The sequence below is a fragment of the Lepus europaeus genome, chromosome 23 (genome assembly GCF_033115175.1).
Source record: "Lepus europaeus isolate LE1 chromosome 23, mLepTim1.pri, whole genome shotgun sequence".
In the NCBI taxonomy this organism is placed as follows: Eukaryota; Metazoa; Chordata; class Mammalia; order Lagomorpha; family Leporidae; genus Lepus; species Lepus europaeus.
Window position 1 is genome coordinate 13,960,695 of NC_084849.1, and position 17,464 is coordinate 13,978,158.

Genomic DNA, 17,464 nt, shown 5'->3' on the forward strand with positions numbered 1-17,464 from the left:
CGTTATCTCTACTTGTCTCCCACAGCTCCCAGCACCTCCCAGCACCTCCCACTTCAAAGCACTTACTATGCTTTCTCATTATTGCTTAATTGTCTGACCTGGTTTGACTGCCAGAAAGGATGAGGACAGAGACTGACCGTCTATCTAGCTCAGCACTATCTTGGAGCCCGCAGAGTGCTGAACACAAAGGCTTAGCAAAAGCTTATTGGACGAATGTGTGTGTCTATCTAGCTTCCTCACTTGACTGAGCGCTCTATAAGGACAGAGCTGTGCCTTGTTCACTTGTGCCTGTCAAGTTGGGAGTGGCGCTTGGTAGGCCTTTGATGAATGAACAGATGGCGTTATAGGTGGTGGCTATCACGTCTTGCCCTCAAGTCCCTGTGTGCAACAGGTCTGGGTTGGCACATCATTCCTCGAGCTCCATCTCATACGACACTCTCCAGCAAGCATCGCATTGGCGTGGCTTTATTCAGCGTCGTCCTTTTCTCACTTCTTTGAGCAGAAAAACACCAATATCCTAAATGTGTGCAAGACTCATCCTGGGAACAAAAGGCGGGATCTTGAATTTCCTTGATTCCCAAAGCTCTTGCAGCTGTGGCACCAAACCTAAGCACTTACCGCTTGAGAGGCCATCATTTCATTTATACTCTGTTCATACTGCTCTGCCAAAATGGCAAGTTTTCTCGTCTGCTCATCTTTCAGTGTCTTTAAGATTGTTTTGTGCTCATTCTTTGGAGTAACTTCCAACTGGTGATTCTTGAGTGCTTTATACTGTTTGGTCTGTACTTTGCAAGTGTCCTGAAACTGTTTTTTAATTTGCATTTCCATGGCCTGTGTAGAAAAAGTGACAAAGGGAAGATAAAGAAAGACACGTTAGTAAGTACAGAAAGTCTCCCGTTGTAATGATACAATACTAGCACCTGGACCTTCTATCTTCTGGGGCAGTGACCCACAAAACTAGTCAGTAATAATGAACATGTGTATGACATAGACAAGAGTTAACTCTGCCAATACTTTCACCTTTATATTAAAAGAAAGGAAATACTTCTGAATTTTCAAATGGCTTCAAAGATAAATGGGTCATAACAAGGAGACAGCTTTGAGCAGATTGTAGAATATTATAAAGCTCAGCCTGTTCCAAGGTTGGCAATTAGTTTCATGGTTTCCTAGTCAAAGTCTTTAGCATCTTATGTATTTTTTCCCCTTTTCTTTGCCATTTCCAAGTGAGAAAGGGCTGACATTATATAAACTAGCTTTCACTACTCTGGCTTATAGTGTTTCCTTGACAAATCAATAAAGGAGAACATCTGGATAGTACTTCACATCCTAACCCATTTACACTGGATTTCAGCACAAAGTGGGAGAAAAAAGTGATTTTGACTCTCTTTCCCCCATCAAGAGGTTGTGCTTGCATGAGCAATGTCAAATGTGCATTTGTTGTTGGCGGGGAAAAGCGGGAGTGTATTCTTAAGGCCGGAAGGCGCTCTGTCAGGTTGCCCCATTGTCATGGGTGCCTTTCAGGAACACTCTGAGGACTTCTGCTAACACAGATCCCTAAGTCAGCTTAGATTTGGCTAGGAAGGCAGAAGCACGGCTGGTGTGATGGAGGCTGACCGCCTAACTGTGCCAGCAGTGACAGTGTCCTCCCTGGCAGACAGCAATGGCTTAGTACACAACGCTTGTTAAAAAGCGGCCAGCTAGAATTAGCCAGAGGCAGCGTGGGCCAGAGGGTTTCCTCCACGCAAGGGGAGTAAACGTCTGACACCTCTGGCTTCAGTCCCACGTCCCAGGCCTGTGACAGACATCACTAATAAATCACTCATTCCTACTAAGCCTGGATCTGGCTGTGGCGTCCTGATGGTAGGCAGAGCAGCACTCAAGGTAGCTCCTGCCGGTATCACTCGCTTCCCGGGGTTCGCACAGGACCGCTGTTAGTGCGCTTTAAGAAGGCAGCTCATGGAGGGCTCAGAGAGAGGACACGAGAGATCAGGTCGCACAGGGGTCTCCAAGCAGCCTAGCCAGCGGCCCCTCCTCAGGGGCTTGTCAAAGCAGATCCTTGGGCTTGACTCAGCGGGCACGGGGCTCCAAGGTCTGTGATTCTGAGATGTTGCGCAGGTGACTCTGGCAGACACCCGAGTATAGGAGGCCGTGGCGATCCTGTCCAGCTGTGTCCTGGGCACAAAGATGGCAACACTCCAGTTCCTCTCACCTTTAAGTTTTTTGGCTGCTGCCGAAGTTCCATGACATGCTTTCTGTGCAGTTCCCTTTCTCGCCTCTTATTGTACTCCAGCTGGTTTTCCAGTTCAGTCTGGTGCTGTAAACGGATCAGATCCATGCGTAGCTTCTGTAGCGTGTGCAGCTGCCGGTACTCCAGTTCTCGGGTGGACTCGTCGTGCCGGATCAGCATGGCGTGCTCCATCTCCTTCTGCGTCCGCTTCTTATTGAGTTCCTGCAGTCAGGAACAGAAGACACAGGGAGGTGAGTGGAGAGGACCGGAAGGCACGCACGCACGAGGCGAGGCATGGCCAGGAAAGGCACTGCTGACCCTGTCACTCAACCCGTCAGTGTCCAGCAGCATGGCCTGACGAGGTGGCATTCATGACCTCCGGGGCTGAGGTCCTCTCTGTGGGCCCACCGCTCACCAGCTGGGCAACCTCACGGCAGTCACACCTGGACTGTCTGTAAAATGGGATTAATTCTCCCTGATCTCCCTCATCTCAAAGAGCCATTGAGAACCTTAATTAGGTGACTCGCTATGGTTACGTCTCAATGTTTCCTCAGTTAAACTTCCAGTTCTCTACTTTGTCTGCCCATTAAACTCATGAGAGGAAGCTGTTGAAACATAAGATGCTTGACCCTCACAACCCAAAATGGGGATAACTGCCCAGGGCGGGGCGGGGGGTGGGGGGCTGATGGCAATGGTGCAGGTGCTCTCCAGGCCACTCTTCATGTGCAATCAGGAGTGAGACAGGGCATTAAACTGATAGCGTCAGCAATGTCCTTAGTTTCTGGGAAACAATGTGCTTTTGCCTGTATCAGAAGTAGGCCAAGAGTACGTGTTTAGCCTAGCAGTAAAGACACCCGTGTTCCACACTGCAGTGCCTGGCTTTGATTCCTGGCTCCGGCTTCAGCTTCTGCTAGTGCAGATCCTGAGGGGCAGAAGCCACGGTTCAAGTAACTGGATTCCCGCCACCCACATAGAAGACTTGGGCTGCCCCTGCTTCCGGCTGTGGACTTGCCTATCCCTGGTCAAGTCAGGCATTGGGGGAGTAAAACAGCAGCTGGAAGTGCTCTTTTCTTCCTCTCAACTAAATAAATTTTTAAAAAAGTTAAAAATAGGCCAGCGCCGTGGCTCACTTGGTTAATCCTCTGCCTGCAACGCCAGCATCCCATATGGGCGCCGGGTTCTAGTCCCGGTTGCTTCTCTTCCAGGCCAGCTCTCTGCTGTGGCCTGGGAGGGCAGTGGAGGATGGCCCAAGTGCTTGGGCCCCTGCACCCACATTGAAGACCAGGAAGAAGCACCTAGCTCCTGGCTTCAGATCAGTGCAGTGCCGGCCGTAGTGGCCATTTGGGGAGTGAACCAATGGAAGGAAGACCTTTCTGTCTCTCTCTCTCTCACTGTCTATAACTCTATCTGTCAAATAAAAAAAAAAGTTAAAAATAATCTATTGATCTTAAGGCATACTAAGAAAAAGCAGATAAGATCTTTTCCCTTTCATCCTCTCCATTATAGTCTATTTGATCACTTCTGGAACTCATTACTCTGTTTTCAGTTCTATTAATGTTTGGCTATCTTCCTGTCTCTTTCATTCTTGTTGGCAAGGAAGAAAGGCAAAGTAGAAATAAAAAGGGGAAGTTGGGTGAAACTTTTTCATTCACCAATTCAAGAATATTTCCCACGTGGCACTACATACAGACAACTGAACCATGTCCTTTGCATATGTCCACATGGATAGTAGGGTGTGACTTCTGTCCTCAACTTGCTAACGTCCTAATGGGGAAGTTTACAGACATCTGTTAAGGTGTGAATACATGCTTGGCTCCCGGCTGACCGGGTCGGAGGTAGACAGGTGGCTCAAGCTGGGCCAAGCCATTTTCTCTCGCAGGCATTGGGAATTGAGAGTCAGCACCAGTTACTCGCTGTGGTTGGCTGGGACTGTGTGGCATATAAAGCTACACATGCGGCAGCCTGCTGCTGTGAGCCCTGAGGACTGGGGGAACCTGGGCTTGAAGACTGAACGAGAGGGGAGAAGGAACGCAGGGACCACGTCAGTGCTGAGAGCACCGGTGTGAGCCTCCTGGGAGCCCAGAGTTACTGCTGCGGGGCTTCAGGAGGCAGTCCTGTATTTCCGTGGTAAATTCCATGGTTTTGGCTTAAGCTAGCTAAAACTAATTTCAGCTAACATGCGAACAAAACAACTTTAATTAATACAGGGAAAAAAGTTTTCTGGGAAAATTTGCAAGGATGGAGAAGTGACAGGTTTTACAAAAGAGGTCCACATTGGTTTCTGAAGAGGGTGATGTCAGAACGAGTTAGGAAGGCCAAGGGAAGGGAAAAACTTCTGAGTTAGAAGAAATTAGAACAGGTGCCTCTCTTCTCCAACAGCATCCACTACGGGAGAAAATGCAAGTCATTTATTTCCACAGAAATATCAACAACGCTGGTGTCTCAGCGTGTCTGAGAATATCTTGCCTACTTGGTCCTCTGTCCATTGACGAGAAGTCCTCTCAACAGACAGCATTGGTTGGAGAGCGCAGTCTCTAATCATTCATTCATTTATTCAGAGTTGTTGAGCACTTACTATGTGTTGGGCCCACAGGCACAAGGTATAGAGCAATGAACCAGCACATCCCTTCATTGGAACCTATTTTCTAGAGCAAAAATATTCAAAGTATAAACAGAATTTAATCTTGTCTTAAGGAATAAAAGATAATTTCCTACAGCATGCCTCCACTTCTTCTGGGTTTTTCTTTTTCTTGTTTGATTTTCTCCTCTTCACCTGGACTGTAAAATTTCTTTGTTTAGAGATTGGTAACTAGCCCCTAGGTGGCACCATATGACAGTGAGCCCTCCCCACAGGCTAGCGTTATCCCAGACCAACCAAGAGTCAAAGAAGGCCCTTTAAATGGGCAATGTCCCGGTCCTAGGTCACGACATCATGTCCGACATTAGAATTCCAGGAGTCCCAGTGCTGGGCACGTGCACACTTTTCCTACACTGAGAAGTCCAAACTGAGTCTAAGCTGCCCACAGACCTGAAACTCATGGTGGCGGGGGAACGAAGGCACAAAGCAAACGCACATTTGGAGAAGAAACGAAGCCTATCTCTCTCAGTGTTTAATGAAATTCGCTTCATCTACCAGCGTCGGAACTGCTTAGGATACAAGTAAGGGGTCTTCCTGACAAGCTAACATGCTCAGGGTGTGAATCAGTGTCGGCTCCTCACTGACTCGTTATTTATGGCTTTGGGCGAGTCTCCTGATCCACACTTTAGTTCTTCTGGAAGTATAGTGGATAACAGCAGCCACCATAACACCACATTTATGAAGGTGAAGAGAAAGGCCATAAACAAACGCTTCAGACTATGTAAATATGTATTATTATTCTGCATTCAAAAGTGAATAACTAGCATATGATAGCTTACATTTTAAGAATTATTAGGGGGGCTGGCGCTGAGGCATTGTGGGTTAAGCTGCCACCTATAGTGCCAGCATCCCATATGGGTGCCGGTTCGAGTCCTGGCTGTTCCTCTTCCAATCCAGCTCTATGCTATGGCCTGGGAAAGCAGTAGAAGATGGCCCAAGTCCCTGGGCCCCTGCACCCGTGTGGGAGACCTGGAGGAAGCTCTTGGCTCCTGGCTTCAGATCAGTGTAGCTCTGGCTGTTGCTGCCACTTGGGGAGTGAACCAGCGGATGGAAAACCTCTCTCTCTCTCTGCCTCTCTATAACTCTGCCTTTCAAATTAAAAAAAAAAAAAAAACTATTAGAACAGTGAGAGAAACACAACCCTTTTCCTGTTACAGTTGTAGACCATGCCCTTTACCTTTAATTTGTACATAAGTTGTTGAGTTGTAAATGGTAAGCTACCAATGATATTTTAACCCAGGAAGGAAAAAAACCCCAATGCATCACTTGGCTTAATGAATCCAGAGTAATGTGTGATGCGCTTTGAATGTTTAAAAGTTATTTCACATATCTCATTCAATCCTAACTGCAAGTCTTCGAAGTGATACAATTTCAAGGATTTATCCCTTTTATATATGAGAGTGACGCATTTGGGGTTGAGGGAACAGTAAGAACAAACGACTTCTGTAAAGCAGACCTGAGACTAAAACCCAGGTTTTGTGTCCGGCGTTGTGGTGCAGGGACATCAGCTGCAATGCTGGCAACCCATACGGGTGCTGGTTCAAGTCCTCGCTGCTCCACTTCCAACCCAGCTCCCAGCTACCATGCCTGGGAAAGCAGTCAGATGGCCCAAGTACTTGGGCTCCTGCCACCAGCATGGGAAACCTGGATGAAGCTCCTGGCTTTGGTTCAGCACCAGCTATTGCAGTCATTTGAGGAGTGAATCAGTGGGATGGACAATCTGTCTTTCCCTCTCTCTTTGTAACTCTACCTTTCAAATGAATAAATATTAAAAAAGATAAAACTCAGGTTTTTAGATATTCAACATTTCCCATTAAAAGAAGTTCCCGGGCTGGCACTGTGGCATAGTAGGTTAAGCATCTACCTGCAGTGCCAGCATCCCATATAGGCGCCAGTTCGAGGCCCACTGTTCCACTTCCAATCCAGCTCCCTGTTGATGGCCTGGGAAAGCAGAAGATGGCCCAAGTGCTTGGATTCCTGTACTCACATGGGAGACCTGGAAAAAGCTCCTGGTTCCTGGTTTTGGACTGGCCCAGCTCTAGCTGTGCAGCCATTTAGGGAGTGAACCAGCACATGGAAGACCTCTGTCTCTCCTTCTCTGTGTCTGTAACTCCACCTCTCAAGTAAATAGATAGATCTTTGGAAAAAAAAAAGTCCCGATGAATGGCTATTTTTGAGTTGTATGTTTTTAGTTGGTGATACCATATTTGGGAGAATTTCCTTGCTCCAGCCAAAGGCAATGCTGTGGTTACTTCATCTGTACAAATGACACAATATGCATTAGAGCCGAATAATGTGCACCTTTAGCTTGGGTCAATTCAACAAAACGAGTGAGCAAAAGTTAAAAAAAATTTTTTGATGGTACTGGCATTTCTGCCCACCAAAGCCCTCAATGTATACATGCCCTGGAGAAAATATGAGGACAGAGACATGCACAGGTCCCTCCCCTCAGCCCACATCACACACCACGAGCATCTCCCCAGGCTCAATGTAAGCTCAGAGCTGAAGCTAATGTGGATATGCTACAACACGGTCCCTAACACGGTGCCATCCTTTGTGTGTGACGACTCCTGCTGCTAGGAGGTGGCTCCAGGCCGTGTCCCCCTAACGTCCCCTCCCCCAGCCGTATTCCAGGCACTCTGTTTCAGGTTCCAATGGCAGTGGTCGCAGCCTCTTAAAAAGCAGCTTCTTTCGCTCAGGACCAGCTTTTATCCTCACGCTCACTGAGGCTGAGTTAGAACTAACATTCAAACTTTTAAATGGAGATGTTGTTAGCCTGTGACAGCCAATGCCTAGCTTCAGTTCTTCGTTTCAACGACTGGCTAGGAAATGGTGTGTGGTGGTGATGGAGGAAGCAGCTCAACCCAGTTTATGGTGACCCCTTTAACTGTCTTCACAGTGAAAAGGATAACTAATGTTCAGTGTAGGCAGACAGAGGAAAACAGGCACCTTCTACTTTATTGAAGGAAGTATGAGCTGCTTTAGAGGGCAATTTGGCAATATGTACTTAAAAATGCAGACATGTAAACTCTTCTGACCCCCAAATTCCACTCCTGAGAATATAGCCTATAAAATGCTGCGTATGTATACAACTATCTGTGTATAAAGATATTTTCTCTGTTGCATTGCTGGTGATATTGTATAGCCTCAACAAACTGCCAATGAGAAGTGCCTCAATAAATGAATTATCTTAAACCCACGTAACACGGGGCCGGTGTTGTGGTGCAGTGGGTTAAAGTCCTGGCCTGCAGTGCTGGCATCCCATATGGGTGCTGGTTAGAGTCCTGGATGCTCCTCTTCCCGTACAGCTCTCTGCTATGGCCTGGGAAAGCAGTGGAAGATGGCCCAAATCCTTGGGCTCCTGCACCCACGTGGGAGACCTGGAAGATGCTCCTGGCTCCTGGCTTCAGATCAGCTCAGCTCTGGCCATTGTGGTCATTTGGGGAGTGAACCAGCGGATGGAAGACCACTCTCTCTCTCTCTAGCTCTACCCCTCTCTGTAACTCTGTCTTTCAAATAAATAAAAATAAATAAATATTTTTTTAAAAAGCTGTGTAACTAGTATACTACAATATTAGATTAAATACTATTAGATTTACAAGAATGACAGCTGTGCGAGCCGGATAGTAAATGGGGAGAAAAAGAGTCACAAAGCAGTAGAGTGGATGTCAGTCACTCTTTGTCGACTCAGCATCCATCTTCCCTCCTTCTGTCTACAGGTTCTGTTTTTAGCTTTCGGAAACTACTCCCTTCTATCTGGAATTAGCGAGTGTTGAGTAACGGGCAGGCACAGTACCCAGTCATGCTCTCCTGCTCCTCTGAATCTGAATCGTGAACAGAAATGATACAAAGATTACAAACACATCCCAATGGCAGTGCCTTGAGGAGCATCCGTTAGTTCCTGCCTTCTACGTCATGGAAGTTGCTTCTCCAGTGCGGTTCTTCATCTCTTCCAGTTCCGTTTGCCAGCTCTGTCACCTACTCCATATCCTTCCAACAAATTCCTTTCCACGTTTATTGCTATTGCTTGCAAATCAAATAGCCCACAGACATAAAAATAATCTCATTTTTGTAAAGTTAAAATAATTTGTAACACATAAGCTATATATGTGCATATATGGGGGAAAAAACCAGAAATATATATATATATATATATATATATATATATATATATATATTATATCTCAAGTCAGTGGTGACTGCCTTCATGTAGAACTTGGGAGGATGGGAATGAAGAAAGGAGAGACAGGGTAAGGTTAGGGAAATATTACAAAGCTTCAGGCATGTGATCCCTGGAGATCTAAATAACAGAATTGTGACATACTTAATTATATTGTACTGCATACCTGTGATTTGCTAAGTTAGATTTTAAATCAAATCTTTCTTAAAAAAAAAAAAGAAAATAATAAAAAACAGAAGAAAAAAATAAAAAAGACAAAAAATAAAAAACACAAGAAAAAAAGACAAAAAACAATAAAAAAGAAAAAAAAAACACAAGAAAAAAATAAAGACACAATCAAATCTTTCTAACACACACAATGTATGTATGCATACACACAAATAATAACAATGTAGAAGTGACATATGAGGGGTCTTTGAAAAGTGGGAAATTCATATTATCAAAAAACTATGCACAGATTTCAAGATTTTTTGCACCAAAATAAACACTATTTTCCCACACATTTTCTGAAGTCCTCTTATGTATGTTATTGGGTTGAATGTGATCATTTCACAAATTATTCATATATCAAAATATCAAGCTACATATTATAAATATACACATTGTTTATGTGCCACTGGCATCTCAGTAAAGCTGTTATAAAGAGCTCTCAGTAGTGAGCTTTAGTATATTCCATATCTGTCTTCAATGTTATGTTATTACTTTGTAAATAGAAAGAAAAACCTTGGACGTTTTCAGGAAGGCAGCTCTAACATAAGGAAAACTTAGGCTCTGCAGAGGAATGCCCTGAGTTACTCATCTGATCCTGATGAAGTCACACAGTTCCTGTCCTTCTGAGGGAGCAAGTACTTTCTAGATCTTTGATTGACGATAATTATTCCTTTAGCCTCAGATTTCCCCCAAATGCATGCTATTAGAAAACAGTAATTGCCAGATGAAAACAATCCAACATATCCTATTAGACTTTTTCATTTTGATTTTTTGGCTTCTAACAAGACTCAGAATGTCCAGTAGTGAATGGATCAATTTCTCACTGAACCACCCGCTCCAAGCTTCTCTGTTTCTATCCAAATCTACATTTCTCTAGACATAATTATGGTTCTCCCCCGTTGTCTCTTGAGCCCTGCTTTTTTTGTTAAAGATTTATTTATTTATTTGAAAGTCAGAGTTACACAGAGAGAGAAGGAAAGGCAGAGAGAGAGAGACATAGAGGTCTTCCATCCTCTGGTTCACTCCCCAGTTGGCCACAATGGACTGAGTTGTGCCAATCCAAAGCCAGGAGCCAGGAGCTTCTTCCAGGTCTTCCATGTGGGTACAGGGACTTGGGCCATCTTCTACTGCTTTCCCAGGCTATAGCAGAGAGCTGGATCGGAAGTGGAGCAGCTGGTACTTGAACTGGTGCCCATATGGGATGCCAGCACTGCAGGTGGCGGCTTTACCTGCTATGCCACAGCACTGGCCCCTAAGCCCTGTTTATTTTATACTCTAAATCTGTTTCAAACCCAGCTCTCTGCACCTGTGTATGTACCATGCCCTTCAGAAGACCATGAGTCATTGTGAGATCCAAGACACTTTCTTCGGACAAGAACCAATTTGCACCCTTGTGGGGGCATTATCACCCTCACTGCGAACGCATGTTCTTTCTGGGCGCAGGCATTTAGCCTGGCAGTTAAGATGCCCACATCCCACTCACAGTGCCTGGGTTCCAATCCCAGCTCTTCCTCCTGACTCCAGCTTCCCCCCAGTGCAGACTCTGGGGGGCAGAGGTGACGGCTCAGGTAGCTGGGTCCCTGTCACCCAAATCAGAGTCCTAGATCTTGTTCCTGGCTCTGGCCCTGGCCCTACCTTGGCCATCAGAGGCATTTGGGGAATAAACCAGCAGAGGGAGCTCTCTCTGTCTCTGTTTGTCTTTTCCTGTCTCTCTCAGGAGAGAAAGAGAACGCACGTCCTAGTCAATCTGTGCATCGCCACCACGTTGGGCTAATCTCTCTAAAGTACAATTTTAGACATATTTCTGTCCTGCTCAGAAAATGCAGGAGTTCCTCCCTCTCCCAATAAGATGAGATGACACATACGAAGAGCCTGAGCCTGGCCTCTACTGTATGTGTTCAATAGATTTCAGTTTGCTTCACCCTGTCTTCTTCCCCTGGAATATGGTTCTCCAAAAAAGTGATTCCGACCCACTTTGCTGTTACTTGTGCCTGAATGTGCTTGTTGCCTTCAAGCAGGTGAACACTTACTTTTTTAAACACACTTTAATATTTCAGCAGCACGCCGGCTCTTCAGGAGTTTTCCTCTGACGCCTCCAGTTTGCGATGAGGTCCTGTTGCACTTAGTGCCTGCAGCTGACTCCCATCCTGCACTCCTCATCTTAGTGAAGGCCATCGTGTCCTCCCCCCACCCCCACCTCCACCCCCCCACCCCCACGTTAGAAACTTGAAGTCATTTTTGACTCCTCCCTCTTCTGAAATGCCCACATCTATTTGGTAAGAATCACTATCAGTTCTGCTTCAGAAATGTCACCCAGATCTGACCTTCTCCCTCTGTGGCCCCTGCCTCCCCCAGGCTGGAACACTGACAGCACCCGGGCTGATCTTGCTGTCCGTGGCTTCTCACCAGCCAGCCTGGCCCCACACCAGCGCACCAGTTCCCCACATCAAGGCAAAGCCTCCTCATGGCACGCTCATGCTTAGAAGCCTCTGGTAGCCGTGGGTTTAGATCTGAATTCCTTGCCCTAAGTGAGGCCTTCCACAGCCTGCTTCCAGCTATTCTTGCTCTGCTGCTCCACCCCACATGCCCACGACTCTGGTCACACTCCACGGCCATCAGTCCCAGAACCCCCCAAGCCCTTGCATGATCATGTGCTCACGACATTTTCTTTAATGTCTATTTTTGTGCCTGACATAGTGGGTTGTAATTGGTCTGTTACACATCTGTGTCTCCTCTTAGACTTGGGGCCACTTGCAGGCAGGGAGTATGGCTTCTCGGTGGCCCTGGCTTCTGGTCCAGTGCCTGGCACAAAGGGAGCCCTCTGAAGGCATGGACTTAGTTTTGGAGCCCCAGCCTGTTACCTCGATGTTTGACATGGAGTCACAAAACAGACAAGTGTCTGACAAAAGCAGGTTGAAGGCAAGAATGCTCTATTCTACTTCTTTTGATTCTTCACTACATGCCATGGCTTATAATAAAATCCTATTGCATTTATTCGGAAAAGGTTGCTTGCTTGTTCTGCAATGGGCTTCGCTTACCAAAGGTAAATTCCGTCCCTGAATTGTTTTGGCACTGTGCCAGAGGCCGTAAAGGCTAAGGCTCTAGGAGTGAGCGGCACAGACGTGGCCACGTGGTTACGACCCCAGCACGGCTCCCCCTCGTAGTGACAGCCGTTACGAACACAGCACGTACCTCCCGAATGTTCTGCTGCTCCACTTCATGCCGCTTGATCATTATCTTCCGCTTGAAGAAACGACAGTTTTTGTCGTAGTACAGTCTCTGCTGAGTGAGGAGGTGGGCTTCCTCTTCAGCCTGTGTGTGCTGCAAGTTCTCCTTATGCTTGGATATCCGCTCCTGCTTTTCTTTCTTGGGTGTGCTATGGTCCTCATTCATTTCCTTAAACGTAAAAGACAAACAAACAAAAAAAAGCCGGTCTCATCAAACAAAAGGAACAGATTATTGCAAATGCAGATCAAATTATCTGAAATGATTAAGAAATGAAATGGAAGGGCAGAAGGGTTTGGTGTTGAACAACATCCCTCCCCCAAAGCTTTTCCCCCCATTGATTGTTGTGTGAAAGGGACACTTGTGAGTTTCCATATTACTGGCTTCTCAGTCTCTGAAATTATTTGTTCACTCATTCGGCCAACACACACTAAATGAGTATCCTGTTAAAGGCACTGTGCAAGACACAAGGATCCAGTGGAAAACAAAACAACATGGTGTCTGCTATCATGGGGCTTTGCAGAATAGAATCAAAGTTAATCCAAGAACTACAGAAATGCACTGAAAATTATGGTGATAACTGCTGTGACGATGATGTACTTGGTCCTACCTTAATGTTCAACAGAAAGTGTTTGGGCTTGGTAACAACTAAGCTGAAGTTTGAAAAACTGGTAGTAGTTAACCAGTGGAAAAGAAGAGGGAAGAAGACCCTAGGCAGAGGAAAAGGCACAGGCAAAACCCTTAGGGTGGGGGAGGAAACATGGCCAGGGTGGTCGATAGGGTGACTTATGAGATGTGGCTGGCAAGGAAGGCAGGGCCATCGAGACCGGAGAGGCCAAGTTAAGGACTCCAGTCTTCAGCACAGGAGAAAGAGATTGGAGAGATGTGTGTGTCATGATGAGGAGGTATTTCACACAGATGACTCTGCCTGTCATGTGGAGAACGGGATGAGGCAGGCGAAGGCAGGCCTGCAGAGACAGCCTGGAGGCCACTGAGAGGTGCAGATGATAGGAGCTTGGTGACAAGGCACATTAAGAAATAAAAAAGCCAGGTGATTATGCAAATGTCCTTAGTTTGAATTTCAGGGAACAGCAAGCGTCATTTGAGATTAGAAGTTAAAAAAAAATCTCTATTTTCAAAAGAGAAAAATTCAGAATTTTTCCAGAACATGTGTGCAATGGGTAAAAAGCAGTAAATCAGAGCAGTTGAGGCGTCAACCTACGGTGAATGTGAGAAGGTCACTTTGAGAGAAAGCGCAGGGTCCTCTTCTCTGACCAGCTTGACCTGTGCTCCTGTTTTCTCAACTACTCATGCAGCTGAATTACCCCTTCATTACTAACATCTATTTTACTTCACGCTTTGCGAGGCACACAATATATACTATTTAGATTACTTTTGCACTTGGCCAAAAAGTTCTTGTAAACCAACTTTTGACTTTTTTCTTTTTTAAAATTAATTTATTTATTTGAAAGACAGTTACAGAGAGGGAGGGACAGAGGGAAAGAGGAAGGGAGGGAGGGAGAGAGGGAGAGGGAGAGGGAGAGAGAGAGGGAGAGGGGGAGGGGGAGGGGAGGGGAGAGGGAGAGGGAGAGGGAGAGGGAGAGAGGGAGAAGGAGAGGGGGAGAGGGAGAGAGGGAGAGAGAGAGAGAGATCTTCCATCCTTTAGTTCACTCCCCAGAGGGCCGCAATGGGCAAAGCTGGGCTGATCTAAAGCCAAGAGCCAGGAGCTTCCTCTGGGTCTCCCATGTGGGTACAAGGGCCCAAGCACTTGGGCCATCTTCAATTGCTTTCCCAGGTGCATTAGCAGGGATTTGGATCTGAAGTGGAGCACCTGGGACTCAACTGGTGCCCATATGGGATGCTGGCACCACAAGCAGTGGTTTTAATCCACTGTGCCACATTGGCAGCTCCTTGAATGTCTTGTCCCAGTGAAGTCTTACGTGAAATCTTGGAATGAAGAGAAAGACCTGTTTCCAGCCTGGAGTAAACAGGGTCACAACAGGTAGGCTGGGTGACTCATTTCTCCATACTATGATTTCACCACTAGCTTTAGCATTAACTATCAGATTGCACACCCAGATTCAAATATATTCATAAAAATTCACTCCAAAATCAAGGATAAATTATTTCTGGACCATCCATCATTCTGTATTACCCTTATATCTATTATCTATCAATAGTAGGGACAATGGAGATTGTATCTGTAAGTATATCAGCATACTCGTATGAAAATACATGTCACTTTAAGGAGTCTCAAATAAACTTGGCTGCATAAATAGGGATTGCGCTGGAAGGTGTCGAAGCTACCCCAGATTGGCTTTCAGCTTATTTTTCTTCATGAACCTGCTCAAAGACCAGGCCTGTGGTCTCTGTGCTCGTAAAACTGAATGTGGTGAACCCAAAAGAACCTCTGCCAGAGCAGAGTGGGGCCTCTGGTGCACTGCTTTCCAGAAGAGGCTTCTAAATGCCGAGTTCACGCAACCTCCAAATGCCTCAGTGTCACCAGAGCTCCACACGGTGGCCACCGTCATAAAGGATGGACCCCCGAGCAAAAGGAAACACGTGGAGTCAGAAATAAGGTATTCAGAGTTGAGAAAATCTCAGAATTTCTTACTGGAGAAATCAAGAGGGGTGGGCATTGTGGCACAGTGGGTTAACCCACTGCCTGTGTGACCAGCATCTCTCTGTCTCCCTCTCTCTCTCTGCCACTCTATCAAGTAAATAAACCTTTTTTAAAAAAGAAAAAAAGTCTCTGTTCTCTCTCTGTGACCCAGTAACATCCTTCTGTTATATCATAGTTATGCTTAGGCCAATCACCAAGAGAAGATGGGGATTGTACGTGATGCTTCTCTCTGTATCTGATTTTCTAGACTTTCTAGTGGCAAAGATTCTGCCCATTTGGCTAGTATGGATTCAATACAGTTTCTATCTGGCCCTGTGAGTATTGGTGGCCCACCCTGGCCAGGGGAAAAATCCCACTTCACTCTGCTTGCTTTCACTTCCTAATTGAAAAAGAGCTGGAGAGGAATCTCACCAATGCTATACTGTTAACCTGCACAATGGACGATGAGCTTCCATGCATGACTGCATGTGTTAGAACTACACCCCATGCTGAGTTTTATTAAGGCTTCATTCTTAGTAAGTTTACGCCTAAGGTATTCTACGTCTTATCAGAAGGAAAGTCCATGGAACCACAGACAAGTCACTTCTAAGTACTGGCGAAAGCAGAACTAAAGAAATCCTAGCGTTCAGACCACACCGCACTGCTTCAGAAGGACTCTCGAAGTCCTCTTCATGTTCTTCAACCACACCCTGCAGAGTCCGTCCCTCATTTATCAAGTATTCTACACTGGACACAGGGATACAGAAAGACATGGCCTCTGCGCTTTGGATGCTCACTGGCTAGTAGGGTAAGGAGCTCAAATAATCATTAGAAAATGCATGAATTAAAAACTCCAATGTTAAGGAAGCACAGACATTTGTCTTGGTCCAGGAAGTTAGCGTAGGCTTCTCTAGAGAAGTGATATTTGAGTTAAGATCCTAATGATCCTGAATCTTACCAGGAAGAGGAGCAGGAGTAGGAATGAGCAGAAATGTACTCAGGGAGGGGTCAGAAGTAAGAAGAAGATCCTGGCCAAAGAAACACTATGTGCAAAGATGTTATGGAAGTGAGTAGTTTGATACATTTGAGGAACCAGAAGGTGGCCAGTGTGACTGGAGCAGTGGAGAGTGGGGTGGGGGTGAGGGGTGACACTGTAGGGTTAGGCTGGAACCAGACTACCTAAGGACTTGTAGGATTTTGATCTGTCCTAAGTTAATTTATTTCTATTTATTTGAAAGGCAGAAAGACAAAGACAGAGAGAGACCTTCCATCTGCAGGGTTCACTTCCCAAATGCCCGCAACAGCTAGGGCTGGGCCAGGCTAAAGCCAGGAGCCTGGAACTCAATATGGGTCTCCCACATGGGTGTCAGGGACTCAAGTAAGAACTTGAGCCGTCGTCTGCTGCCTTCCAGGGAGCACGTTAGCAGAAAACTGGAATTGGAAGCAAAGCCATAACTGAAACTGGGGACTGATATTGGCACAGGTGTCCCAAGTGGTGGCTTAACCACTGCACCAAACACCTGCCCCTTAATGGATTTGAAAACCTTTAGGGTTATGTGACTGGGTTTATGATTTGAAAACATCACTCTGGCTCAACTGGGGAGGATAATCTAGAAGCAGCAAGAGCAGGTTAGAATTAGATCAGTGGAGCTTGAAATGTGGTCCCTGGAGAACCTGTTGAGAGTCCCATTTTTGAACTCTGTCCCAGATCACCAGAATCAGAAAATCCAGGGATTTCCAGCGGTGATAATGTGAAGTGTGCAGACTGCTCGGTTAGAATAGCGATGCCAATGCAGGAAGAGTCGATTTCAAGTTCCAGCGGCAACTTGGTGACCACGGACACTGGAACACTTACCTCTTTTATTTTTTCCTTACAAATCTTATACTGCTTCTTCTGACTTTCCAAGAAAGTGGTCAAATCTTTCTTCTGCTGGGCCAAGATCTGTTGCTGGAACTTCTTCTCATCTGCTGCAGCCACCTTTGCCTGATAAAATAACAAACACTATCTGGATGAATTTGCTCTTCTGTAGACGGCGATCAGCTGTATATCTTACCTGATAAAATAACAAATACTTGGCCGGCGCCGTGGCTTAACAGGCTAATCCTCCGCCTTGCAGTGCCGGCACACCAGGTTCTAGTCCTGGTTGGGGCATTGGATTCTATCCCGGTTGCCCCTCTTCCAGTCCAGCTCTCTGCTATGGCCCGGGAAGGCAGTGGAGGATGGCCCAAGTCCTTGGGCCCTGCACCCCATGGGAGACCAGGAGAAGCACCTGGCTCCTGGCTTCAGATCAGCACGATGTGCCGGCCGCAGCGGCCATTGGAGGGTGAACCAATGGCAAAAAGGAAGACCTTTCTCTCTGTCTCTCTGTCTCACTATCCACT

General features: G+C 46.2%; 1 protein-coding gene across 4 annotated transcripts in view; it reads right to left on the reverse strand.

Moving 5' to 3' along the window:
- The window catches only part of TAOK3 (TAO kinase 3), a 197,198-nt gene that overhangs the window by 8,051 nt on the left and 171,683 nt on the right, over positions 1–17,464 (reverse strand). For all 4 annotated transcript variants that reach the window (XM_062181919.1, XM_062181915.1, XM_062181916.1 and 1 more), the window contains exons 16-19: positions 16,938–17,066; positions 12,448–12,651; positions 2,210–2,449; positions 619–831 (exon numbers count right to left, since the gene is read on the reverse strand). In XM_062181919.1, coding sequence (XP_062037903.1) covers positions 619–831; positions 2,210–2,449; positions 12,448–12,651; positions 16,938–17,066 — 786 coding nt within the window. The remainder of the gene's footprint in view (positions 1–618; positions 832–2,209; positions 2,450–12,447; positions 12,652–16,937; positions 17,067–17,464) is intronic.